Below are 27552 nucleotides of genomic sequence, written 5' to 3'. Positions count from 1 at the left end.
CAAGTGTTCACACAAATTATGTTTCACATCCAATGTCAAAGTAATTTGACGCGATATGCAAAGAGTAAACAGGTGACGTGTTGTTACCAGAGTAGACGAATGAAAGTTACTGGCAGCAGTGTGTACCTTGCTATAGCTTCCTTCCAAGTGTTTATTTCTTGAAAAATAATTTTGAACATGTAGTATGTGCAATGATTTTTATTGAGTGCTGGAAAGATATGACAATATATGTTTGTGTTTTTGACCTCAAAGGAAATGATGTTGGCCATATATACTTTGTCAGTCCATTTTCAAACTGAGGGTGCACCAAGAGGAGCCCTCATCCAGCCCTGCCGATGTTACCAGTGTATTAGATATCTAAGTTAGCATGGAGGGTTCAATGCTGGTGCCAATTTTAAAAGGAATATTTGTCGCATTCAAGCAAATGATTCTTTTCTTTACAGAAAAACAGCCTACTATATAATTCAGGTTTACTCAGGCATCTTCCATAGAACACTACTGTGGTAAGTGCTCTATGGGAAACAAAAAAAAAAATAAAAACCTTTTCATAGACAAATGAGTTTGGAAAATGCTGCAACCTATATTCTTTCTCAGTGAGTCACAATGCGCAGTTGTGTATTAAGTACTCCAAGAGGTCGTGCAAGGAAAATAACCATTTAACTTTCTTACACCCAACGCTTTCCCTAGGTCTATTACACTCGACCAGTCCTTTTTCCTTTTCTTCGTGTAACAGCTCTGAACCAAACTGCTGATCAACCATGAGAGACATTTTGGGAGACCTATAATAATTACTCCATTAAAAATGTGTTATAAAGAAAAAAAATGTGTTATATATGTGTTATGTATTTACTTATGTTAATTATATCATGTATAAGTATATAGGTGTATTTATATAGTTATGCATTTATAAATATCACTCCTTTTTACATATATTTAATGGGGACGGGAGAAAATAGAACCCTCTACGCTAAGGAGTTTTCCTTACTAAGAATATTAGTATTTTAATAAACTCACGAAGGTATTAAAGGAAAAATTCAAATTCTAAGATGACAATGAGCTACCGTAGGTGAAAATAAATGTTAATATTCTGCACGTCATCAACTTACCCTTGGAACCAATTTCTGTGGATGAACTCGAGTCATTAGCATGCTTTACTGAAATAAAAAAATGGAAGAAAAAAACTCACAAACATAATGGTAGATGTGGATATCAAAACAGAATGAAAAGCCATAGTTTTCTCTTAGAAAAATTACAAAATGAGATATAACCATGCTTCACTAGAACAGCACCTTTGGGGATATAGTTGAAAAATATTTATAACGAGCTTAACCTTGAACTACTACAGATGAAATCCAGGTGGAAAAGACACAAATTATAGCTCCATTAAAGAGAACTGAGGTTGCCAAAAGGATGCTATAGTGAAGCCCTGGCATAGTGAATCTACACACAATGATGACAAAATTATGAACCAAATTAGACAATGGAATGGTCATACCAACTTTTGACTCTACCAGAGCCCACTACTCAGTCAGTGAACTGCTGGAGATTATCTCCGCCCTTTGAATCTACGGTTCCTTCTCCCACTAATAAGGACTGTTTTCAAATGTAGGAACCCAGACTGGCATCTGCAGAATCAAGTAGGATAGAGGAGCAATTCAAATAAGTTTGCCAATTTGGGAAGGACAAAAAAGCTTGATGTGATAAAAACTGTAATACTGCTTCTTTTTATTTTTGACTCTGTTCTTTTCTCCCACATTGTCAGCCTGCCGGTTTATCCAAAATCACAGAGATCCAGAGCCTGAGACTTGCTTAGAAAACCCTGGAATTTCCTCGTGTATTTTGCCCAGGGGAAATGACTAGACCTTCCGGACGTCAAGTGAAATACATTTGTACCGTGAATTGAGATTTGATTTTCTGGATGCAGGAGGCAGAACTACCGTCGATGTACAGCTGCAGATGCCTCTTTCATTGGGATGACATCTCTAGAGTTGAACTAAACACTGGTGGAAAATATCAACCCAGCTCTAACTGGCTTCAACCAGAATAAAATTATAGACACATTTGTATTCCCCAATCATGCTGGCATGATAAATTATTTGGACTTACAACTGTTAACTGTTAGTTTCATAGGCATTTTCTGCACAATAGTCCTTAATCTTGGAAATGCAGCAAAGCAACAGTAATCATTCCGACTGTCTTTTTCTTCCACATTTGCGAAGTACAGATCTCCCTTTTGGCTCATGTATACTCTTTCATCTTGTTTGATGTGTTCTAATTCTGGAAAAGAAATATCTTGTCATTAAAAGGGGCAACTGTCCTTTATCATGTCTCATCTCCTTTTTTCATTATCCTTTCCTTTATATTAATTCATTTTATTTTTCATGTCGGCTCTTCCTATTCCTCTCAAGTCTGGTCTTACTATAAAAGCAATTAGTGAGTAAGAAGTAAAAGACAAAAAACAACAACAAAACCCTTGGGAGTGCACTTACGAGTCTGGGCATTCTACCTCTCCTGACCATCCAGGACTCTACCTGTGCTTTATGGGTCTGCACTGGCTTATCTGAAAACTGGTCCAATTCAGATAATGGCCTAATTATTACTCTTATTTTATTAGGATCATATTTCTTTAAAACAAATTTTCACAGAAGTGTGTCTGAGATATTAATCTCTCTTCCATGGATGCAGCCTGGAAAGTTCTAGGATGAATGGAATCTGGAACTTTGGCTGCAGCCAAGAGTAGCTTCTTTTGCTTTCTTTCAAATGCTGTACGATTATTATTTTTCTCTGTGGGACACAATGGAAAAACATTTAGAGAGCCCTGCTAAGGCACATGCCAGAAGTAGGCTTTACAAGAAGCTGGAATTCCAACTCAATTGGTAAAAGTTTTTGACAAATTAAACACAAAAGTTAATACTAATTTCTATGTGCGTCACTGTATGAAGTGGGTACAACATTATTAAAAGAGAAATTTAAAGCTAGCAACATAGATACAAGCCATCCTCAGTTTTGACATGGATAATATCCCAAAGGTAAGTGGTTTGGAATACAAAAAGTATTTCCTTCATAGACATACTTTATCATATCAATAGCCTCTACTCTTTCCAGATATGACAAAATCAGGAAACATATTTAGTGGTTTTCTAGTGCTTTCATGTATATTTAGAACTTAGAGAAGACAACAGATAGAAATAGTTTCTAAAATCTACTTGATTTCACATTGACAACCGTATATTAATTTTTTATCTTTAATTCCAGTATGTTATTTTACATGATGCATGAAATTAAAATGTCCCCTTAGAATAGAATAGAACATTACTTACCAATATTCATCCAATAAATGTGTAAAGGTGGGAGGCCTTTGGGAGGGTTGCACGGGAGGACAATTGGATCGCCCTCCTCCACTTCAAGAGGGTCAATTTTTTCTTTTGGGAATTTTGGAACATCTGGTATAAAAAATCATTTAAAGACATTATTTAAAATTTATGTTACAAGTAATGTTTTAACGTTACAAGTAATATCTTAAAGCGTTCTTCTTTTTAAAAATTAGAGTATTTTTAATAAATTCAACACCCCAAATCTTGGTTCTCGTATCTCTCCTGAAGAGGAAAATACTGTTAAAAATATGTGGTGCATCCTTATACAACCTTAAAAATATTTCTGCATTCTGTAACTGTAGACAACAAATATCTTTGCTGTGCCATCAATAAGGCAACAGTATGCCTGTGCATATTTCTCTGTGCAGAGATGTAAGCTCTGAGTCATAGGAGTCGCTCGTTTTAAGTTTTGATAGATAAGGAATCTTTTTTCTCCAAACACTGTGATTTATTTTTAGGGAGGTACTTATTTTCTGTCTTTTGCTTTATTGTGAAGCCCTTGAATGTAATTGGCAAATATTCCATTCAGAGCATAATCAAACTAAATAAACAATTCAAAACCCATGTGGGGAAAACGGTACGAATGCAATGAAAAGCCAAACATGATCACTATATTTTGCAAAGAGAGTCATTCACATTGAAATCACACCCAGTAAATGAAAATATTAAGTGAAATGGAATTGATGTAGGAAAGGAGAGTTTGCAGTATTTCAGCATATTGCTTCTTTCCCATGCTGGAATCAATTTCCTAAAAATCAGTGCATTGGGACGATAAGTCGCAACTGGGCAGAAGTTGAAATCTGACACCAATGTTTGATATTCTTATGAAGTTATTTATAAAATAGTTCTAGGAATATTCAAAATATATTCTGCCTCAACATTATTTGTACCTTTCAACTTTGGTATGGGAATTTGCATTATAGAATTACTCAGACTCTGATGGACGAGAAAGACCTTAAGAAGGTATTTATAACCTTCCTGACCTGATGGAATTTATTAGCAGGTTTTCCATCTTTGTATCTCATTCTTAAATTATGGTTCACAAAAGATTATCATTATTCTTGGGAGTCTAAAGATATACTCATTTATTGTACAATTTCTTCTTGAGAAGCTTTGTGCAGTTCCTGTATATTTGTTCCCTTGCCCCTCACCCCCTAACCTAACTCCTTGTGATTGAGGGAATTTGCTGACATTTCTTATCGACGCACTAGCTGGTTACAGTGAATTGCTTTTTGTCTAAATTCAGGGACCTTTCAAGGCTTAACATTGCAGGGGGCAGTGTGGTTATTACACTGCCTTTGCCAGTTCAAAAGGCAGGCATCAGTCATGTGACAGTCCTCAGTGGATTCCCTCTTGGTCAACTCACTGTAACAGATTTCTCCTGGTGAGTCTGGAAATACATTTGAGATGGTAACTATCTTGCAATCATCCTTTTGCTCTAGGTAGCATGAAATTTCCATCAAAAAATCGGACAGAATGCTGAGTACATTCCCTACCTTTACCTTGTAGGTAAAATATCAATACCACCTATCTGGTAAAAACTTAGCTTTGACTGACAAATGTTATGCAAGTCATTTTGCAGAAAGTATACCTTATGCAAGTAAAGTAGAGTAACTTACAAAACTAGTATGTACCCTAAGCTCTAAATTCAAATCATCTTTTAGTGAAACTTGCTATAACTGAAGCCTGGTGTTTGTTGGTGTTGAAGTTAGCTGTGTTGCATGGTAGTTATTGAATCTGTTTATATACAGATACAAGCAGCAAAAGAGGAAGGGAAACATAGATTAGGAAATGGAAGGAATATGTAATCCTGTTCTATAACCAGCAAACTTTACAGTGCCAAATATGAATATACAGTTTTCTGGGTGGTATCTATTGTAAAGTAGCTAATTAAGTTGCACAAAGCCCTAATTGGAGAGATGCCTCTTCAGTAAAAATTTAATAATTCAAACAGATAGTATCGCCAGTGAAGCATTATCATCCTTGCATTAATTAAATCTACATTGTAAAATTCTAATTACAAAAATGTAACTACGTTATTCAACTGGCTTCCAAGGCATCAATAATAAAAAATAAATAAAATAAAATTTAGAAGTCTACAAAACCTTTATCACATACCATAAATCTTTGGAACAGCTTTAACCAAAGATGAAATTAATACCTGGAAACAGGGAAGAATATTTATATATTTAATAATTTAAGGTCTAAGAATAAACACTGTAAAGGACATAAATTTGTCAGGTTTTCTTAAGTCTTACTCTTTGACTCCGAAACTATTTAGCGAGTCTGATGCAAAGCTAAAAAGGAACATGTTAACATCCACAGATAAATGTGAAATTTAATTACTCCAACTTAACAGCAGGCATGAAGTTGACCTTAATTCAAATAAAGAAATGAGTCTATTTAAAAATAACTCCAACCAATGACTTTCGCTAATTGTGTTTCTCTGGTATAAACATTAGCATTGTTGAGTCTGGACAGATGCAATACTTTAAAAAATGAATTGTAAACAATTGTTTTTCTTTTGCGTGAGCCAACTACCCTGCTTTAGCTTACCAAAACATTGCAAATGAGTGCTCCATCATCACCAAAAACAAAATCATTTAATTGTGTTTCAGTAAGACTGGACCTGATCATGGAATGGTCTCTTTGCAAAGGGATCAGAACCAACTTCTACATCAGCATCTACCTAAGTAGGACTTTAAAAATGTTTGGAAATCCCACAATAATCAAGTCTAGATGAAGCTATATACATTTTGTCCCCATCAGTCTACCTGCATCAGAAAATCAAGCAAATCATAGCACTCATCTCTTTACTGTTCTCCAGCAAGTTTCCACATTTATTATTCAGTGTAGCAGACAGATTTCTAGTAACAACTCCAAGGGTACAATTTCCTGAAAACCCATCTAGCATGAAAAACCTTTCCTAAAGACAAAGTAGCTACACGCTAGTCTTCTTATTGGAGCTATCAACACGCGGCAAACCTGCAAATACAAAATCTCTAGGGGCTCTACAACTTGAGATGCTGACAATTGGTTTTGAAACTAATCATCTCAATTCTTTCAACTTAATATACTGAAAAAAATAACATCTCTGTACTTGAAATACAGAGACTTCTGAAAAAGGTATTTTTTATCTATAGGATAGCCTACAGGATAAACTAGGCTCTAGCCCAGACACTAAAACTAACGGCTATGTAGCTTCAGACCAATATCTTTACCCTTCTGTGCCCCCTTTTACTTTTCTCTGGCATCCTAGAATCCTTTCAACTCATCTCTCTGGGCTCCTCAAAAGTCTCACTAGGTTAGAAATTTCTTAAGAGCAAGCTGTAGAGTCCCACCATTCCAACACACTTAACAGTAAAGAACTGTAATGAAATGGCATCAGAGTAATTTAATTAAATACAAATCTTTCTAACTAATCACTTCAATGAAAAGATACTGGTGACTTAACCACCATCAAGTTATGTAAACTACAGATTATCTTTCTCTGGCACCCAAAGAATAAAATCAAATCTCCCTATATTCTCTACCTCTCTGTGAGTCTGATAATTACTGCCAAGGTTATGTTCAACAAAGAAGTATAACGCTTTCTAACTCATCTAGAAGATGTGTCAACAGAATGATCAAAGCATAGGCAACACTGTGTAGCACCGCGTTATACAGGTGCTCTGAAGCCAGCTGCTTAGGGCTGAATCCTGGCTTCGTCACTTACTATGTGACTCGAGCCTGTTACTTAATGTGCTTCAGTTTCCTCACTCAGAAAATGGAAACTGTCATGACACCTAATACATTGATTTGTGTCAAAGTTTAAATAAACAATTTCATATAAATCAATTAACATAGTGCCGGGCACTTAAAAATCACTCAATATATGTTGGCTCTTATTCAAATGTTTTCACTTTGCATGGTACACCCAGCCACATTGTATAGAGATGAGATGGGCAACGGGACAAAGAGCTTTCCTTTGCTGCTGTTTCTGATTTTTCGTGTAGCCTATATCATAACAACTTCTGCAATTTTATGCAACTATTTGGAATTAACTTTATTAGAGAAAATAGGGAGGGGGCCAGAGGGAAGAAACACTACGTATTTCATGGAGAACCTATGATTTGTTTAATGAATTATTCTGTGCTGCCCTTCCTATGCCAAAGAACTTTATCTATTTTGATTTCTCACTGTTTACAGGACTGGCCTGGGGAGCTTTTGAGTGCCTTTCATTTCCCTTGAATGTGCTCGGCAAATTGCTTACAGTCTGGCACCATTATCATGAATGCATGCTACTGAGCTCACATGCTGTATCACCCTTAACTCCAGTTTCTGTCTGCAAAGAGATTTAATTGATTCCCATTTCCTGTGGTGTACTCCATTAACCCACTTAGAAGTACAGAGAAATAACATTGCCTTTCAGTCTGTGAACTCACACTAAGGAAGGACAACCAATTCAGCCCATTTCATTCTAGTCATTCACATACTCTGACGGATGACAGCAAAATCCAGCAATAAACCTTTAAAACTCTAAGTTGCACTCTCAACTGAACAAATTGATCTTCTTTGGTTGGTTTGCATATATTAGTAGAAGAAGTTAACATATGCTACTGGACCCCTGCTTTTGCTAGCCCTCCCAAATCAGAGCAGTAAATAGCCAAGATATGTCTTAAGGAAATTGACCTGAGGAATCTGAGGAAGCTGTACAAATGTAGAAACCCAGCACATTAAAAATTCAAGTTAGTTTCCATTAAAACAGTATACAGATGATTTCATCCCTAAGCCTGCCATTTCTTACATTACTTTAATAGTGTGTAGATATTGCATTATTACTTTTATTCATTCTTTTATTCTTTAGTCTATGAACTAATAAGTCAATCACCGATAACATTCATTCATGCAGCATCAAGACAATGTAGAGGAGGAAGAATAAGACAGGATGCTATCTTTCTCACTTTTAAGCATCCTGATTAATCATATGACAGTCAAAACACTCCCCCAAACAGTAAATAATGCTTTTAAAATTCCATAGAATTTACACGTGGATATTCCTAACATTACTAATTATTGCTAACGTTTCTTCTTGTAATAGTCAGAAGTTAGAAACAATCTAAATGGATATCAACTGGTGAATGGATAAACAAAATGTGGTATATCTGTATCATGGAATATTATTCAGCCATAAAAATGAACACACTACTGATTTATCCTACAACATGAACAAATCACGAAGAACAGGCTAAGTGGAAGAAGCTAGATGCAAAAGATCATATATTGTATGATTCCATTTACATGAAATGTTCAGAAAAAACATTTATAGAGGCAAGAGTCAGACTGGTGATTGCCTGGGGCTGGGGGTGGGGAGAGAGAGCACCTACAAATGGGCACAAGGAATCTTTTGGGGATGATGGAAATGTTCTAATACTGGCTTTTAATGATAGTTATACTAAAAATTTTTATGAAAAAAAATCACTGATTGTGTACCTAAACACATAAAATTTATGATGTGTAAATAATACTTCAAAAATTATTTAAAGAATCCAAGGTAAGGAAAATTAGTACAGGCTAAGATGGACTAAGAATGCTAAGTGGAGAAGGCTGATCTGTGCCCTGAAGGATGGATGGTACTGAACAGCCAGAACAATTCTTTACAGCATCATTTTAACTCCACTGACGTCTGTCATAATGAAGGCAAGAATACAGCTCACCTTCTCCCCAGACCCACTCACCACACCCACAGGATTTAAGGTTCTTGGTTTTGTTCACTGCTATCTCTCAAATTACTAAAAGAGTGTCTGCCACATGAAGGGAGCTTAATAAAGATCTGTTGAATAATTCACTAACTCTCCATGCCATATCTTGGAAAATCCATTTAGTTAAATGATTTTTCCCCATGTTTGAAAATAGCACGTTGTGTTTGGTTGGTTGTTTTTCTTTTACTCTTTCTTTTTCCAGCAAACTCAACTGCAATTTTGTTAAAAGCAGCAAAGTAAACATTGTGTATAAAGGTCTGTTTGTAGGGAGTAATAACCAGATTTTTAGCTACTGTACTTGTGTTCAAACTTAGGTGGATCAAGCCTTTAAGGTTGGTTTAAAGAAAAGTTTAAGAAATGAGACATACAAACTCTAAAACTCAAATTACAAAGTTTAATATAAAAGAAGAATCAATTCTTTACAGCTTAAGAGAAGAATCAATTGATAAAGGTCGCAGGAAGCTTTAAATGGTCTCTGATTTGTAAACTCCTAACAATTGGGGTGGCAGTCCTATTCAACATGTAAATGATTACAGAAAGCTGTTAGATGATGAAGTAATTTCAGGAGGGGCTGGAAATGATGCATAAGAAACCTAATTTATTTTGCTCTTTTCTATAGCAGCAGAAAAGATGGAGCAATTACCCACTACATAGCTCAGATTCAACTCTCATCTCTTAACTACAATACTAGCAGATTCTGGCCAGAATTATCCTTACATTGTTCATGTCTTCACTTGGTCTGCTTAGATAATGAGAGAAAACATTTTTTTAAATCCTCATTGTAGAATCTTATACTAAAATGTGCCATTTCTTTCTCTGCAATAGGTCTAGCAACTGCCTTTTTCCTCTGTGTCTCCATAGCAACCACTAGAATTCAGGTTAGGGATCACCCTCGTGCCTTGTCTTCTACAACAGATTTTTAACATCTCCCTTTCTCTCCCTCTCTCCCATCTTATTTCAGTCAATTAGATATATATTATATAGTTACAGTTCTATGTTATAGACTATAGTATAGTTATATAATATAGACTGTAAGTATAGCTTTATAGTTATATGATTTTATGATTCTCAACCACAGTTTTCTGACCCAGAATTCATGAACATTTCCTACTGAGTATCATTTCAAACCCAAACTCCAGAGGCCAATTTTCAACACTGTATGCCACTGCTCTGTCCATTATTATTCTATAATATCACACTTAATAACCCAGGATATCTAATTAAGACAAATCAGTATGCTACATACTTATTAATTTTATATATATTAAAAGACCATTTATAAAATAAATGTAAAGAATAAAAAAAAAGAAATACAACACTCTACCTACCACCCATCATAAGAAAAACAAAATCACCATTATCTTTCTGTTTGGTGCAGATCCTACCCCTTCCCCATTCCATCAGAGGTAACTACCATCCTAAATTTTGTTTTCATCATTTTCTTGCTTTGCATTATAATTTTACCACATGAAATGATACTCCTAAACAATATGCTATTAATTTTTACATATACTGACCTTAAATAAATAAAATCACCCTTTTTTCCTAAGATTTACTTTTACTGTTCAACATATTCTTAATGTTCATCAATTTTCACTGCTGAGTAGTAATTTTTGTATGAATATACCACAATTGTTTCATTCTATCACGAATGAACTTAAGTTTTTCCCAGTATATTTTAAAAATACAAAAATGCTACCACAGCTATTCCTGGTGCACGTGGGTAAGGGGCATGTGCACATGAGCAAACAAATGGAATTTCTGGGTCATAGGTGAGAACATCTTTAATTAAGGAGGCAGTGACAAATATTCTCCACAGTCCAAGCAGTAAACTATTCTCATCAGCGGTGGATATGTGTTTTGGTAGCTGCACATTCCCACCTAAAATTGTTACTCTCAGACTTTGTTTTATTTCCCAATTTTGTGGGATCAAATGCTTTTATTATTTGAGTTACAGTAGATTTATTTCTGATTACTAATGATATTAAAAGCATTTTCATATTTTTATTCGTCATACCAGTCTGAGGTGCAAGTTCATGTCTTTTACCACTTTATTTTTTGTTTTTTTCTTAGAGGATGGTAAAATTATTTATAAATACATTAGTATTATCTTTAGTTATATTCATTGGCAATGATTTTTTTTCTGGGTGTGGCTTACCTTTGCCCTTTCTTCCTGGGGTCTTTTGATGAAAGGGAATCTAAAAATCAAATGTAGTCAAATTATCCTTAATGGAGATTTAATTCGTCTTGTTTAAGAAATATTTCTCTACCCTGATGTCATAAATACATTGTCTGAATCACTTTCTAAGTTAAAAAAATTTTTTTCCTTGCAAAGTTAAGCCTTTAATCCACTTGGAATGTATTTTTTATATGATGTGACCTAGGACTTGAAATAAGTGTGTCTCTATGTGGATAATCAGTTGTTAGATACCATTTAGGGGGAGGGAGGGAGGGGGGGAGGGAGGGAGGAAGGGAGGGAGGGAGGGAGGGAGGGAGGGAGGGAAGGAAGGAAGGAAGGAAGGAAGGAAGGAAGGAAGGAAGGAAGGAAAGGAAGGAGGGAGGGAGGGAGGGAGGGAAAGAAAAGAAAAAGAAAAGAAAAGAAAGAAAGGGAAGGGGAGGGAAGGGAAGAGGAGGGAAGGGAAGGGAGAAAAGAAAGGAAGAAAGCAAGCCCATGCCAGCTCTTTCACACTACGTTCACATATATGAGGGCTGGTTTACGGGTCCTCCATGTTGTTCCACTGGTCCATTTGTCTAACGCTGTGCAAAACCATAGGCTTCATTACTGGAGTTTTACATTGAGTCTTGTTATCTGATAAGACCAACTCCTCCTGACATATTCTGCAAGTTTCTACCAAACCTTGCACTGTGTTCCTCAAATACAATTGGGAATCAAACTGGTCACGTTTCACAAACAGACAAACAAAAACCAAATACAGTTTTGACTTTGATTATTCTATACATCAAGTCAAGAAGAATTAACCTTTTAGCTTTACTGAGTCTTCAGATCAGTGAAAATGGTATTTTTTCCCCACATCTAGATCTTTTAAAAATGTTTTTCAATAAATATGTGTACTTTTCACACCTCTTTCTTGGATTTATTTTCTGCTTCTATACTAGTGTTCCCCTTTGCTCTCTTTTGAAGTTTAACCTGTTATCTAAAGATAGCTTATAACAATTTTAAGATGAAAATGAATGAGCTAAGATCATTAATTTCCATCCTTTCTTCTTTTCTAAAGTATTTTGAAGATGAAAAAACCTCTCTCCTCATAATACTTTAGCTGCCTCAAGTCTGTCTTGTTAAGCATAATTTCTACTATCATCACTTCAAAATACATTCTATTTTCCTTTGCCATTTCTTATTTGCCCTTTGAGTTAGACATGTTTTAATTTTGAAAGATATAAGACTTTTTCTAATTTTCTTTTTAATACTGATTTCTCCATTGTATTTTGGTCGTATTTACTTCATAGCTAATATACCATCAAATATTGAAAAACATTCTGCAGTTTTAGGTATAATGTTCTATACATGTTCATTAGCTAGAGCTTGTAAATGGGTTCTTTAAATCTTCTATGGGTTTTCTAATGTTTCCTCTGCTTGAGCTACCAAATAATGAAACAGATATGTTAGCATCTCTCATCACTATGGTAGATGTATTTTCTCTTTCCCCTTGTAGTTCCTTTTTCTGCTTCAAACATTTTCGTATTATATATGCCTAGTACATTAACCTCCAGGAAGCCTTTATAAAATAGTCTATTTTGACTGATATTAATATAGCCATACCTACTTTTCTTTTGAATAGTATTTACCTAGTCAAGATATTTATTCAAGATATCTATTTATGTTTTCAAAAGTTGGGACATCTTTTCCATCCTTTTAGTTTCAACAATTCTATTTTCTTGTGATTTAGATGTGTTATATGGTAGATAGCTTATAGCTTTTAAAAAATTTTGGAGCATTTAGTCTGTTTACTTTCACCTTTAACTAGTGATATATTTAGATTTATTTCTATAGTTTTTTCTTTCTTTTTCTCTCCTTTCTTGCCTTATTCTTCCTCATACCACATAGTTTGATAATCATTCACATTTGTTCTGTACATTTAATGTAATTATTCTATAAATTTTAAGATGCATATTTTACTTGTCAGAGTCTAAATTTGAGCTATATTCTCTCCTCTAGAAAAACATAAAAAACTTAAAAAAATTTAAACCCAGTTCCCTGTCCCAACTTTGAGGATAATGCACACAAGTTTTTCATTATTTGTTTTTCCAAGGTTTGTGTACATTCTGCTCCCCCAGCATCAACTGTCCATATCCTGGAAGGTCTATGACTTTCTCTTCAGTGTCTAGAACTCTGTAAGAAGAAATTGCCAAATAGCAACCCTTGACAGTTTTATGTCTAAGATTTTTTTCCTGTAAACCCTTTGGTTAGAATCAAGTAGTATTGGATCCCTAAAAATCTGGGAAAATAAATGACCAAACTTGGAAGTCAGTCATCAGAGATCCCATGCTGCAGAGGCCAGATCTGATAATGAAGAAGTTGCTTACTCTTTGGGATAGTTATTGATAAATAACACTCTTAAGAGTAAAGGAGCTTGCAGTTTTCCATGATTATGATTTATGGAAAATATTACTACTGTATACTAATCACTGGTTCTCCTCTCCTAGGGGGCACCCACAATACTGAACTTAAGTGGGCCCATGTCATTTGCTTTGCCCCCACCTAACAAACTGTGAGTAGAAGCTGCCTGTGTAACTTCTTGTTGGAAGCAATGTTCTCTGTCCCCCACTCGTTGACCTAGATGGCACAAGTTTCACATGGTGCTGACACAGGATGATGGGTATCTCCATTAGCTTGGATCGCCCAGTGGCTGCAAGGAGAACAGCTGCCCTGAAGAGCTGCCAGACCCACAGCAAACTGCATCATCAAGGAATAACCTTGTGTTAACACGAGGGCTTGGGGATTACTTGTGACTGCAATATAATTTAGCCAAATCTAACTAATATATTTAACTTTATCCTATGAGGCAAAACAAATACTCTTTTTTTCCCATGTTACATATATTATTACTGAAACACAGCAAAATTAGGTTGCTTTCAAGGTCATCCACTTCTAAGTATCAAGATCTGGAAGACAATTTCCCTTATAAATAAAATATAAGGCCTATATAAGCTGATTAAATGAATAATCTGTTATTTCACTGCAGCCCAGTATAATGCCTGCTAAACTTCATTAAAACATTAAATGAAATCTCCATTGTGATACTTACTTGGAACTATAAATTCCATTTCTTCTGACATAGCAATTCCCAGTTTATTAGAAGCAAAGCAGCGGTATTTCCCTTGAAAGTGAGATATGTGCCCCTCGTTCGGGATCCTGAATGTTCCCGAGTTGTTGGATACAATTATCCGAGGGTCAGAGAGATCAAAAGGCTTGTCGTCCTTACTCCACGAAAATCTGTAAGATAAAACTAAAGTTAGTAATCCTGAAAAATCGTATTTCTTACTTATAAACAAATGTACAGAAATGAGGAAAATGAGATATTTTATAGTAAAAAAAAAAGTATATATTTACACATTTAATTGAATATAATAGAATACAAAAGAGGGTCTCTGAAGAATCTGAGAAGTCTTACAAACTGCTATGGACTGAATGTTTATGTCCCCCTAAAATTCGTATGTTGAAGCCTAATTCCCATTGTAATAGTATTTGAAGGCAGGGCCTTGGAGAGGTGATTAGGTCATGAGGGTGGAGTCCTCACAAACGGGATTGGTGTCCTTATAACAGAGACCCCAGAGAGCATTCTTGCTCCCTTCCATCATGTGAGGTTACAGGGGAAAGACCGCTGTCTGTGACCAGGAAGCAGGTCATCACCACACACTATATCTGCCAGTGACTTGATCTTGGTATTCTCACCTCCAGACCTGTGAGAAATATGTTTATTGTTTAAGCCACTCAATCTGTGATATTTTTATTACAGCAGCCAGAATTGACTGAGAAACAAGCCATGAAAAAGCTGTGATAATTGAGAGGAAAAAAAAGTGAAAATAGGTTTTGTTCTGTTCTTTTTAAAATTATATTTTAAAACTTTTCCAATTAGAAAGATAATGCAGGATCTTTACTAGTATTTTAGAGACTGCAATATTTGGAGACTAAAAAATATAAATATACAATATGTCTCTGTGTGTGTGTGTGTGTGTGTGTGTGTGTGTGCACGTGCGTGTGAAGAGCTCACTCAAAATTCAAAAACACACAAGCAAGTGCTATTAAATTTGGTCATATATCATCAATATTTTTGGACATAGCTGTAACATATTTGAGACCACAATGGATGTATAATTTTTCCATGTGAGTTTTTCCAATTATTACAATGTTACTAAAGACAGATTTTATTACCTTCTGTCTTACAGTTACTATTTAACTTACTTAACCATTTCCATTTTTCCCTTTTATGAACAATACTGTTACAAAAAACCCTACATATTTATTTTTGGGGGTACTTATCCAAATATTTCATTAGGTTAATTCCTTAAAAATGAGACTGATAAACCAATAACATAAGAAATATTTTATCACTTTTGATAAACACTGCAGAATTGTATTCCAGAAAAAACATACACAATTAAATTCCTACCCCCATATATAACAGAGTCAGTCCTATGGACAAGGCTGTAAAAAGCCTTTTTTTAAATCTTTATCAATCCAACAGATACATAATGACTTCCCAATTAGATTTTATTTAGTATTTTATATATGAATTACCCATGCAAATTTAGATTTGCTTCAGGACAACACAGTATTACATAATCTGATAATCTTTCAAAAAGAATAACAAAATTTCATGAGACATATTTTTCTTCGGAGCATGTCTCTCTCCTGACAACAACTTTTACTTCTTTTCTCTCTATGTGTTTTATATGTTACTGCTTTTACTTACAAAAGAACACATAGAATCTGTTCTTTAAAATTCCAATACATTGACTAGGATAACTCCACATACTCAAAATTAAACATTTCCAATTGGTGACATGTTATATCTTTCTATTCATTCAAGTTTTCTTTTATCCTACTCTGCAATGTAGATGCTAAACAGTTCATGTTACGTAGTTTTTGATATCAGTTTTGTTGATATTGCTGTTACTAACTATTGAAATTGCTGGATTTGCTCCTTTTACTATTGTGATGGGATATTTTTTTCTTTCTCGTTTTCTAATATTTTCTGTTTTGTATAGGCATTTAATTACACCTTAAAGAAAGAATAATGATAGACTGCTTAATTCATATTTGTAAAATCTTGTTTTTGGCCAGTGAATAATGACAATTTAACATGTTAATGATTCACTAATAATTTTTAAAATATCCAATTATCAGGCAATAAAAATGTTATTCACATTACAATTTTAAATAATCAATTTCCATTCTTTCATTCTTAATGGATATAAAATGATCAGGTAAATCCATAAAGGTATGTAGGTTTGCTTCCCAGAATCATTTAGAACTTTAAAATCTTTTTTTTTTTTTAACTTTTATTGGAGTATAGTTGCTTTACAATGTTGTATTAGTTTCTACTGTACAGCTAAGTGAATCAGCTATACGTATACATATATCCTCTCTTTTCTGGATTTCCTTCTCATGTAGGTCACCATAGAGCACTGAGTAGAGTTCCCTGTGCTACACAGTAGGTTCTCATAAGTTATCTATTTTATACATAGTATCAATAGTGTATATATGTCAATCCCAATATCCCAATTCATCCCACCTCCCCCGCCTTCCCCCCTTGGTATCCATACGTTCGTAGAACTTTAAAATCTTGAATTCTCCCCACATCTTTTCCCTCCTCAATCTCAATACACACACATTTCTTTCTCTCCAAACTGGGAGGTACTTAGAAAAAACTTCATCAGTGATTACAGTTACCTACAGTAATAATTGTTTCATTAATAATAAAATACTAGATAGTAATATCCCATGTCATTTGTATTCTGCCATCTAGGATGAGTCGACATTTCTATGACAACTTAAAATATATCAAGTAACAACCTATTCACTGAATACAATATGGTTACATTAAAAGACATGCAGTAATAAATATGTATAGAATATCGTTTATAAATATATTAACTTTGGCTTAATAAATGCTACCTTGCACTAATCAGAATAAAGTATCTTCTGTTTTCTAGCTATCTTGTTCACTCATAAGGTAAAGAATTGTTTAATATTTCCACAATGCCAAAGCCTATGCTAAGTATTTAACGTAAGACATTTTATGATAAAAGTAATTTTAACTGGCAAAAGAACATATGTAAAATAACAAAACTTTATTTTTATAGACATGGCTATCATTCATTTGGAAATCCTTAACTTTCAATCGTATGTAGATTTATAGTCCAATAAGCTTATAATGATTAGAGTAAAAATTAATATAAAGGATTGTATACATTTAAACAATTATTTAGTTTGAAGGAAATACTCACGTTGGTTCTGGATTTCCCTTAGCTTCACATTCAATTTGAAAATACTCATCAAAAGGAAAGGCAACTTGTACTTTTGACTGTTTTATGATTGTTGGAACCTGTTGAACTAAATATTAAAATACGTATTTAAATAACATGCTCTCCAAAAATTGGGTGAAGTTAGTTTAGCTACGACAGAAATACTTTGAAATAAACACGCTTTCTATATTGGTAAGTACAAGGATTATAAAAGAATGAAAATTATAGAACAAATCTCACTTCCTCTTTGCAAAATGTATTTAGCTGTAGGGAATATACTTCACTGCCATCAATTCATGTTGTCATATAATTTATTTAATGCCAGAATAATGTAACAGTGTAACAACTTTAAAACATCTATGTTTAAATTATTGGCATTTCATGTACGTTGATGTGTTTATACAGTTTTACTTGGTTCGGTCATTGACAATTCTGTTTTTTTCTTTACAGTTTTGTAAGACATTATAATTAATTTACTACTTCTGTATGATTTCTTCCATTGATATTTGATAATTTATTTAATAATTTTATTCTTGGACATTAGATTTTTTTCATTCAATAGACAGCCTCAAGCATACAGATTTTTCCTTTATTGAATTAGTGACATGATAAATTTCCAGGCATGGACACAAATGGTAATGACTATGGATAAATGTTAATATTTCACAAGGGGCTATTTACCACAAACATGAGTACAGTGGTTTCCCACATCCTTGCCACCAACGAACAATAGCATTTTATAAACTTATTTATTTATTTATTTTTGGCTGCGTTGGGTCTTCGTTGCTGTGTGCGGGCTTTCTCTAGTTGTGGTGAGCGGGGGCTATTCGTTGTTGTGGCGTGTGGGCTTCTCATTGCGGTGGCTTCTCTTGTTGCAGAGCACAGGCTCTAGGTGTGCAGGCTTCAGTAGTTGTGGCACACGGGCTCAGTAGTTGTGGCTTGCGGGCTCTAGAGCGCAGGCTCAGTAGTTGTGGCGCACGGGCTTAGTTGCTCCGCGGCACGTAGGATTCTCCCCCGACCAGGGCTCAAACCCGTGTCCCCTGCATTGGCAGGCGGATTCTTAACCACTGTGCCACCAGGGAAGTCTCAAGAATAGCATTTTAAAACAATAAGATACTTCATTAATTATTAGCAAAAAAAAAACAAAACAAAAACCCTTCTCCTCTTTATTTTTATTTCTATTTATTGCTTTTGTTATATTTTTCCCTGAGCTTGTTTATTATTTGTAACTTCCCATTTACACACATTTTTTAATATCTTTTTCCCACTTGGAATCTGGAGGGTACTTCTCCCCCTTATAGAACTTAACACTAATAATCATTAGGATAAAAATAATAGCTAATAAATGATGGTTTCTTTTAAAAGGATTCCACATATTCAAATATTCCCTCATCTTGTGATAAACATTTTTAGTGTTTGACAAGTTAAGTACCTTCCAGACAAATTTACAAAGTAGGGGGTGACTTTGTCTCTCACCAATTCAAGCAGCTGGATGGCATTGCCAAGAATTATGATTATAGAATAAATGTACTAATGCTGAAGATACAAACTTGGATTAAGTTTTAAAATAGGACACAGATCATGATATATGTTAAGATCTACTGTCACGGAACACTCAATAGTTTTCAAATTAAGACATTACAATTTTAGTACAGTTCTAACAACCTCTGTCAGGGGACAGGATTGAATTCACAAGGAAATATAAATGGTTCAGTAGCAGGAATCTGATTCTGGCAAACATACTTTGAGAAAAGCAATTTGCAGAAAGGCCCCGAGTGTGATTCTCATAGGTAATATTCCACAGTGGAGTTACAAATAGACCCTAAAACCCTGTGACATTGAGCCAGGCCCTGAACCACTATGTTTTCTCATTTGTAAAATTAGAGATTCAAGCCAGGTAAGTAGACTTTCTGGTCACTGAATCCCTTTACATTCTTAAAAATTATAGGAAATCCCAAAGTGCTTTTGTAAACGTAGGTGATATTTAATAATATTTACCATGTTAGAAATTAAAACTGAGAAATCTTCTAAATATTTATTAATTCATTTAATACTATCATTTGTTAAAATAAATATTTTATCAAAAATACTAAATATAATGAGAAAAGTGGCATTGTTTTACATTATTGCAAACCTTTAATATTTTAATAGATGGCAGCTGGATTCTCATATCTACTTTGGTATTCCACATGTTGCTGTAAGTTGTTTTGTTGAAATAAATGAAGAAAATCCAACCTTATATAGATGTGTACTTGAAAAAGGGTGACATATTTTATAGTCCTTTCTGATTATTGTGGGCATTGTTTTTGGATAGTACACCAAAACTCACCAAGTGGCAGTTTCTTAAAGGTTTATTGCAATATGGAATCTGAAACCATATGGATAAATTTTCATATTCTGTCATTAAAGTGTTTTATCCATGGGTGCTTTTTAATTCATGCATGATTTTGTAACATCATACAATATTCATCTGGAAAAAAATATTGGTTCACTGAGTTATGCAGATCTTCCAAATACTGACACACATCACTATACAATATTAAAAATTCACATTTGTTAATATCATCACTGATCTAAGAAAAGCCTTAAATGTGGGAAAGCTGTCAATCTCACAGCGGAGGATACAAGTTTTCCACAATTCTAATTTTTGCTTCAACACCCAAATTTTATCATTGACAGCATATATTATCAGTTGTTTCTCTTGAAGTGACAGGCTCACTTGGTTCGTTTTGGGGAAAATATCCATCAAAGTAATCAGTTTGTCTGTCAGTTGTACTTTTAAGTAAAAATGGTATTTGGCTTGGCACTCAAATAATGACACAATCAAGGAACAGAGACTGTCATAGTACTCTGTTACACAGCAGAATTATTTTATGTATATTTCTCAGTTCATCCCACAGAATATTAAAAAGAATGTACTCAAGGATGAAGATTTAAGAAAATCAATAATGTTTAACTGTTTCAACAAGGACAATCTTAAGCAAAACTTTGGTTCATGTTTTTTGATGTTTTGTTGTTTTAGTGTGAGTATACGGTCCTGAGGAAACCCATGAGTTTGGTGTCAATGCCTTAATGTGTGCTGGGCAAGTGCAGTTTTAGCACCACTGCTTTTGTGACATCAGTGCAAATGTCAGCATGATGGAAAAGGAAAAATGACATTTTAGTATTATCATGAAACATTTGATTGCATGGACTGCCTGAACAAATCTCTGTGACCCTGAGGGGTCCATGAATCACATTTTGAGCACTGATGGCCAGCCTAGAATAATAACTCAACAACCATTTCCCATTTTAAACTTCAGTTTTCTTTACTTTTGCCTAATGAATCTGATAATTGAATTTTACTAGTTTAGTGACAATGCAAGTGCGGGCTTCATATTCAGAAACATTTTAATAACATGCAAAAAACATTCATATCTTCATTGACATTTACCTTGTTTCTGATTACCACTCTTTCTCAGTAGAGCAGATCTTGAACTTACTGCAAATTCATACTATTTAAATGTTATTACAGTTATAAATGATGAGGGATGATGCACAATAGCAACAGTCCCTAAGATATCAGCTAATAACTTGTGAACAACTTGTCTATTAGAACATTATTCTTTCTTAAATTTGCTAAGGTTGTAAAGTCTCAGCCATAACTAATTATTCAGGGAGTGGAGCTAATAACCTTTGGGTGTTTATAAGAATATGTAGTCTACATTATAAATCCTTTCCTCCATAATTAGGCCAATTACAGAGACACCAGACTCATTGACATTCAAATTGAATACCTGCCTTACTTGCATTTGGTAGTGAGAGCTCTAGAGTACTGAAATAAATGGGTAGTATTCAGATGTTCTGAAAACATGTCATTAATATTTTATAACAATTGTTGTCTAACGACATTAGAGTGTGAAAATGCATAAGTAACTGAGACAACCAGAATAAAAATGTGTCTTATGTACTAATACAAAATTTCCAATCACCACTGGTGAACTAAATGAGAAAAGATGGAGGGAAAATGTATATGCTATGGTCAGAATGTATATTCTATGGTCAGGAATCTGAATCAGGAATCCCAGTGCATCTTTGGTGCTACTGGGAAGAAAATGTAAAATTATTAACCCCTTTTTCCACAAGGATTGCCAAGAACTGTGCTCTTAATTTGGCACTGCATACTCAAAGCCCAAAGAATGTACTTAAGATGAATTATTTCAGGCTCTTGACCAGTGTTTGTACAAATAGGCCAGTATATGTGGTGTGTAGGCTAACAGATTTCACCTTGACTAAAGCAGAACTTTAAATCTGTACATCTGAGAACATGTAAGTGAAATTCCTTAAAAGGGTGAATATTGACACAGAGACTTGAGGATAGTAGAGAAAAGATTCTTACCTTGGGGATGAAATACAAATGCAGGGCCACCCAAAGTGTGTCACGTGAAACTGCTACATCAAGTATTTAAGGCAGCCCTTAGGAAATGGTTTTGGAACATATTATACACTCAGAGAATTATTTCCTTTTCTAGTCACACTCAGACTGTCCAAGTACTTCTGAAGAAAAGTTTCAGTTGCGTTAGCACCTCTCTAACATTTATTCAACTTTCTGAAGTCAAGACTAGTCCTTTGAAATTTAGATGATCTGCACAGATCATTTCCAATGCTAATGTTCTAATAAACATTCTTATCTCTTACATTATAACTCTCCTAATTAGGTATGGAAGAAATAGTAGGGGTTAATACTTGAACTGTATGGATAAAAATACCTAAGTAATCTCTCAACGGTCTTTTTTTAAATCCTATGTGCTTATAAACAAGAGAAATTCCCCAAACCTGTACATTAAATAGTTAATACACTATTACATAAATTGTGTTTGCAGGTGTACTGTTTTTTGAACTTCTAATTACTATAACTTGTTGAAACTGATTTATGATAAAGAGTTACATCCATTTTACCAATATATGTTAAGATATATCACAACTAACATTTTGATATGAATTCACCCTATAGAATGCTCTAAATTTGCAGAGGTGGTATCATTTTACACTTTTAGTTGTGTACTATGAAAATGGCTTTTTAATATTGTCCTAATTGTTTTCATTCTTAAATATATAATTTTTAAAAAAATTTTACTGGAGTATAGTTGCTTTACAATGTTGTGTTAGTTTCTACTGTACAGCAAAGTGAATCAGCTATACATATACATATATCCCCTCTTTTTGGATTTCCTTCCCATTTAGGTCACCCCAGAGCACTGAGTAGACTTCCCTGTGCTGTATAGTAGGTTCTCACTAGTTATCTATTTTATACATAGTATCAATAGTGTACCATTCTTAAATATATAATCATTTTGAAAAACAATACAAAGTTTAATCAGTTCCTTTTTTGTCCTGATTGGTTGAATGCCAGTAACTTCTGAGTCACAATTCTCCCTAAAATAAACTAATCTGATACATAAAAGTAATAGCTGTTGCTAATATTGCAGATTATCTTACATGGTGAAATAGCACCTGATCTATAGGTTATATTTCTTGTTATGTGCCAAGTTTGCCTAAGAGGCTAAAAGCTCCAAAATAATTAATTATAGCAAGCGGCCAAATATAAGTCTTCTGAAAAATTTAGAAGAACATGAATTCTGATGACAGATTGCTGTAAAATCTATAGAAATATGGTAGAAAAATCACATCCTCAACATATAATTATTCTACTTAAAAATCAAAATGCAAATATGGACTTTTATAAGTAGGTATTGAATGTTGTCACTTTACCTGAAAGTGGTATATCAACAGCTGTTGAGAATTTTAACAGGAAGAAAATTAGAGATGTGATTAATCCTCTTCCACTTAACAGCATCCCCATTGTTCTTCAGGAAGGAAGCAACTCAGAAAGAATGAAAATCCTAATGTCTCTTCTTACTTTTGGTTGAAAGCTGCGAAGAACGTGGTTAACCTGGAAACAAACAGACAAACAAAAGACTAACAAATTCATGTACTGTAGGGATTCTAAGTTCACGTACTGTAAAAGGTCAACATAACAGCAATTGAATACATTTTTCTGTTGGCAATAATTTCCCCCTTATGAAACTGTTCTCAAATAACTCCACACAAATCTTAGTTTTTCCTTGTTGTATTTAAAATAAAAGACAGTTGATAAATGCTATATGGTAAACCAATAAATCGTATTTTTTTGGTCAGAGGAATTTTTACTTGGAAGGTACTCTAGTATACTCTAATGAATGTCAGTGGCTATGAGAATAACCTCATTTAGGTCATTTCACTCAAAAGGTGACTCTTTCAATCAATTCTTTACATCAAGCATTCAACCCCATCTAAGTCATTCATTAAGTATCACAAATTTAACATTTAATTTTCCTGTCAAACTACATTTTCATGTTCAAAATTATCACACTAATAGATGGTGAATAGCAATATATAGGGAAGGGATAAAGGAAGAACAAATGGATAAGGACCGGCCATGTCAACTAAAATTTACAAATCTAGGCTTTACTCAAGCAGAAGATAAGAGCATCAGTTACTTTCCACTTTGGCAGAATGTTTATTCACTCCAATGTTGACGTAAATAGAGTAAGGATTAAAATATCAATTTTCCCTTACTTTCTCTTATGATTTTCCTTTTCTTCTGAAACATTATGATAATAGACATCCAAACGTTGTTTATAATGTATTGTTTTTTAATTGAATGAAAGATTCTTTAAACTCTAGAGTAATTTACAATTTTTAAAAGTTTCACACACATGATTTCATGTAATCCCTTAATAACCCTTTTATTCCCCTATCCCTAGATTACCCTTCCCCCAGTGATAACCATTAGTTTGTTCTCTGTATCTGTGCATTTGCTTTTTTGCTTTATTCACTAGTTTGTTGTATTTTTTAGATTCCACATATCAGTGATATCATACAGTATTTGTCATTCTCTGTCTGACTTATTTCACTTAGCATAATGCCCTCCAAGTCCATCCATACTACTGCAAATGGCATAATGTCATTTTTTTTTATGGCTGAGAAATATTCCATTGTATATACAATACCACATCTTCTTTATCCATTCATCTGTTGATGGATACTTAGGTTGCTTCCATACCCTGGCAATTGTAAATGATGCTGCAACGAAAGTTGGGGTGCATTGTGTTTTTTGGGGTTTTTTTTGGATGTATACCCAGGAGTGGAAAGCTGGGTCCTATGGTAGTTCTATTTTTAGTTTTTTGAGAAACCTTAATACTGTTTTCCACAGTGGCTGCAGCAATTTACATTCCCACTAACAGTATATGAGGGTTCCCTTTTCTCCACATCCTCTCTTATTTGTGTTCTTTTTGGTGATAGCCATTGTAACAGGTGTGAGGTGATATCTCACTGTGGTTTTGATTTGCCTTTCCCTGATGATTAACTATGTTGAGCATCTTTTCATGTGCCTGCTGAACATCTGCAGTTCCTCTTTGGAAAAGTGTCTATTCAGTTGTTCTGCCCATTTTTTAATTGGGTTGTTTGGGTTTTTTTTAATGTTGAGTTGTATGAGCTGTTTATATGTGTTGGATATAAAACTCGCCAGAAAGTGGGCATAGAGGGAACATACCTCAACATAATAAAGGCCATATATGACCATCCCACAGCTAAAATCATACTCAGTGGTGAAAAGCTGAAAGCATTTCCTCTAAGATCACGTACAAGACAAGGATATCCACTCTCACCACTTTTATTCAACATAGTTTTAGAAGTTGTAGCCACAGCCATAAGACAAGAAAAAGAAATAAAAGAAATCCAAATTGGAAACGAAGAGGTAAAACTGTCACTGTTTGCAGATGACATGATAATATACATAGGAAATCCTAAAGACACCACCAAAAACTATGAGAGCTCAGCAATGAATACAGCAGAGTTGCAGGATACAAAATTAATATAAGAAATCTGTCACATTTCTATACATTAACAATGAACTAACAAAATTAGAAATTAAGGAAACAACCCCATTTACCATAGCATCGAAAAAAATAAAATACCTAGGAATAAACCCACCTGCAGAGGTAAAAGACCTTACTCAGAAACCTAAGACACTGATGAAAGAAATTGAAGATGATAACAAGCAGATGGAAAGATATACTGTGTTCTTGAATTGGGAGAATTATTATTGTTAAAATGACCATAGTACACAAGGCAATCTACAGATTCAATGCAATCTCTATCAAAATGCCAAGGGCATTTTTCACAGAACTAGAACAAATGATTTTAAAATTTGTATGGAAACACAAAAGACCTCGAATAGCTGCAACGATCTTGAGAAAGAAGAACAGAGCTGGAGGAATCATGCTCCCTGACTTCAGAGTACTACAAAGCCACAGTAATCAAAACAGTATGGTACTCGAACAAAAACATATACATAGGTCATTGAAATAGGATAGAAAGCCCAGAAATAAACCCATATCCTTATGGTCAAGTAATCTACAACAAAGGAGGCAAGAATATACAATGGAGAAAAGACAGTCTCTTCAATAAGTGGTACTGGGAAAACTGGACAGCTACATGTAAAAGGGTGAAATTAGAACATTCTCTAACACCATATACAAAAAAAACCCCAAAAAACCCTCAAAATGGATTAAAGACTTAAACGTAAGACCAGATACTATACAATTCCTAAAGGAAAACATAGACAGAACAATCTTTGACAAAAATTGTAGCAATATTCTTTTGCATCCAAAGCAAAGGAGATAAAAGCAAAATTAAACAAATGGGACCTAAGTAAACTTACAAGCTTTTGCACAGCAAAGGAAACCAGTGACAAAATGAAAAGACAACCTACTAAATGGGAGAGGAAATTTGCAAATGATATAATGTATTCATAAAAATGAATTTGCTTCAAAATGTGATAATTAGTTTTTTTAGGTACATAAATTTTTCCATAAAAATAATTTACTTATTTATTCACTTACAACTAGTAGAAAAATTAATTCCATACAGTCAGATAAGACATTAAATTTATATTCAACTCCAAATATTTTGAGTTTTTTATTTCACCTCAAGTTGTACCTCAAGATATTATGGACCAGAACTTTTCATGTACTTATGCAAGTAGGTAAAATTTAAAGTAGTAACTAATGCTGCTGTTTAGCTGTTTTAAAACTTTGAGAGTCTGAAGAGACAACAATCTCATTTATATTTTAATTTAAGAAAAGTGACATTGAGCACTAAGGAAAATACTGCCATCCGCCCCACAAAACGTTGTGAATGTTTGTTCTTAAATTAGAGTAATGCCATTACTCTACTTTGTCTGACATCAATTGACCCATTTGTAAAATGGGAATTGGAAAAAAAAACAAACAAACAAAACCTACCCTTGTGTGGTTCAGAATAATTCCTAAAATAACAAATAACTTACATTGGTAATTAAAAATATTTTCAAATGTGTCATTATGTTAAATGACACCCATTTTCCTGGTGAAAGAATTATTCCAGTCAACAAAACAAAATGTGAAAAAAAATTGCTTTCATTATAAAAAGCAGAACATTGCCTAAGGACGAAAACTCAGTTCTGCATATTTGTATAAACTTGGGGGGTACTGAACCATTTAGCTATTTCTAAGATGAAAAGTCAGAAGAAAATATTAATGCTGTGGGTGGGCTTTGAATTTTCCTTTTCCTTCTCTCTTCTGAAACACTCTGGTAATAGTAATCTAAATTCATTGTTTATAGTTATATATCACTCTTTACCTGCTATCTATTATTTAATACTCTGTTCCATTAATATTCAATGCTGATTTAAGGGCATTTCATGTATTTGTTTAATGAGCTGTCCTCTATCAGTAAGGAATAAGGCTTTCAAATGCTATTAGGAGACCATATGTCCAGATTAATATATCATCCTACCCAGAAATAGAGAATAAAAACACGAGACAGTCAAATATGTGAGAACAGGCTTAATTTCAATTAACCTACTGATTTAGGCTAGTGAGCTC

At 34.1% G+C, this 27552-nt stretch overlaps 1 protein-coding gene across 1 annotated transcript in view; it reads right to left on the bottom strand.

Moving 5' to 3' along the window:
* Positions 1-23447, bottom strand: part of CHL1 (cell adhesion molecule L1 like) — an 80239-nt gene extending 56792 nt beyond the window's left edge. Inside the window, exons 1-6 of the mRNA XM_061197488.1 lie at positions 23357-23447; positions 17588-17693; positions 14383-14570; positions 3321-3443; positions 2107-2277; positions 1107-1154 (exon numbers count right to left, since the gene is read on the bottom strand). Coding sequence (XP_061053471.1) covers positions 1107-1154; positions 2107-2277; positions 3321-3443; positions 14383-14570; positions 17588-17693; positions 23357-23447 — 727 coding nt within the window. The remainder of the gene's footprint in view (positions 1-1106; positions 1155-2106; positions 2278-3320; positions 3444-14382; positions 14571-17587; positions 17694-23356) is intronic.
* Between the last annotated feature and the right edge of the window lie 4105 nt (positions 23448-27552).

Source organism: Eubalaena glacialis, chromosome 7 (assembly GCF_028564815.1).
Source record: "Eubalaena glacialis isolate mEubGla1 chromosome 7, mEubGla1.1.hap2.+ XY, whole genome shotgun sequence".
Taxonomy (NCBI): domain Eukaryota; kingdom Metazoa; phylum Chordata; class Mammalia; order Artiodactyla; family Balaenidae; genus Eubalaena; species Eubalaena glacialis.
Note: the sequence above shows the minus strand (reverse complement) of the source record. Positions and strands in the feature narration are given on the sequence as shown.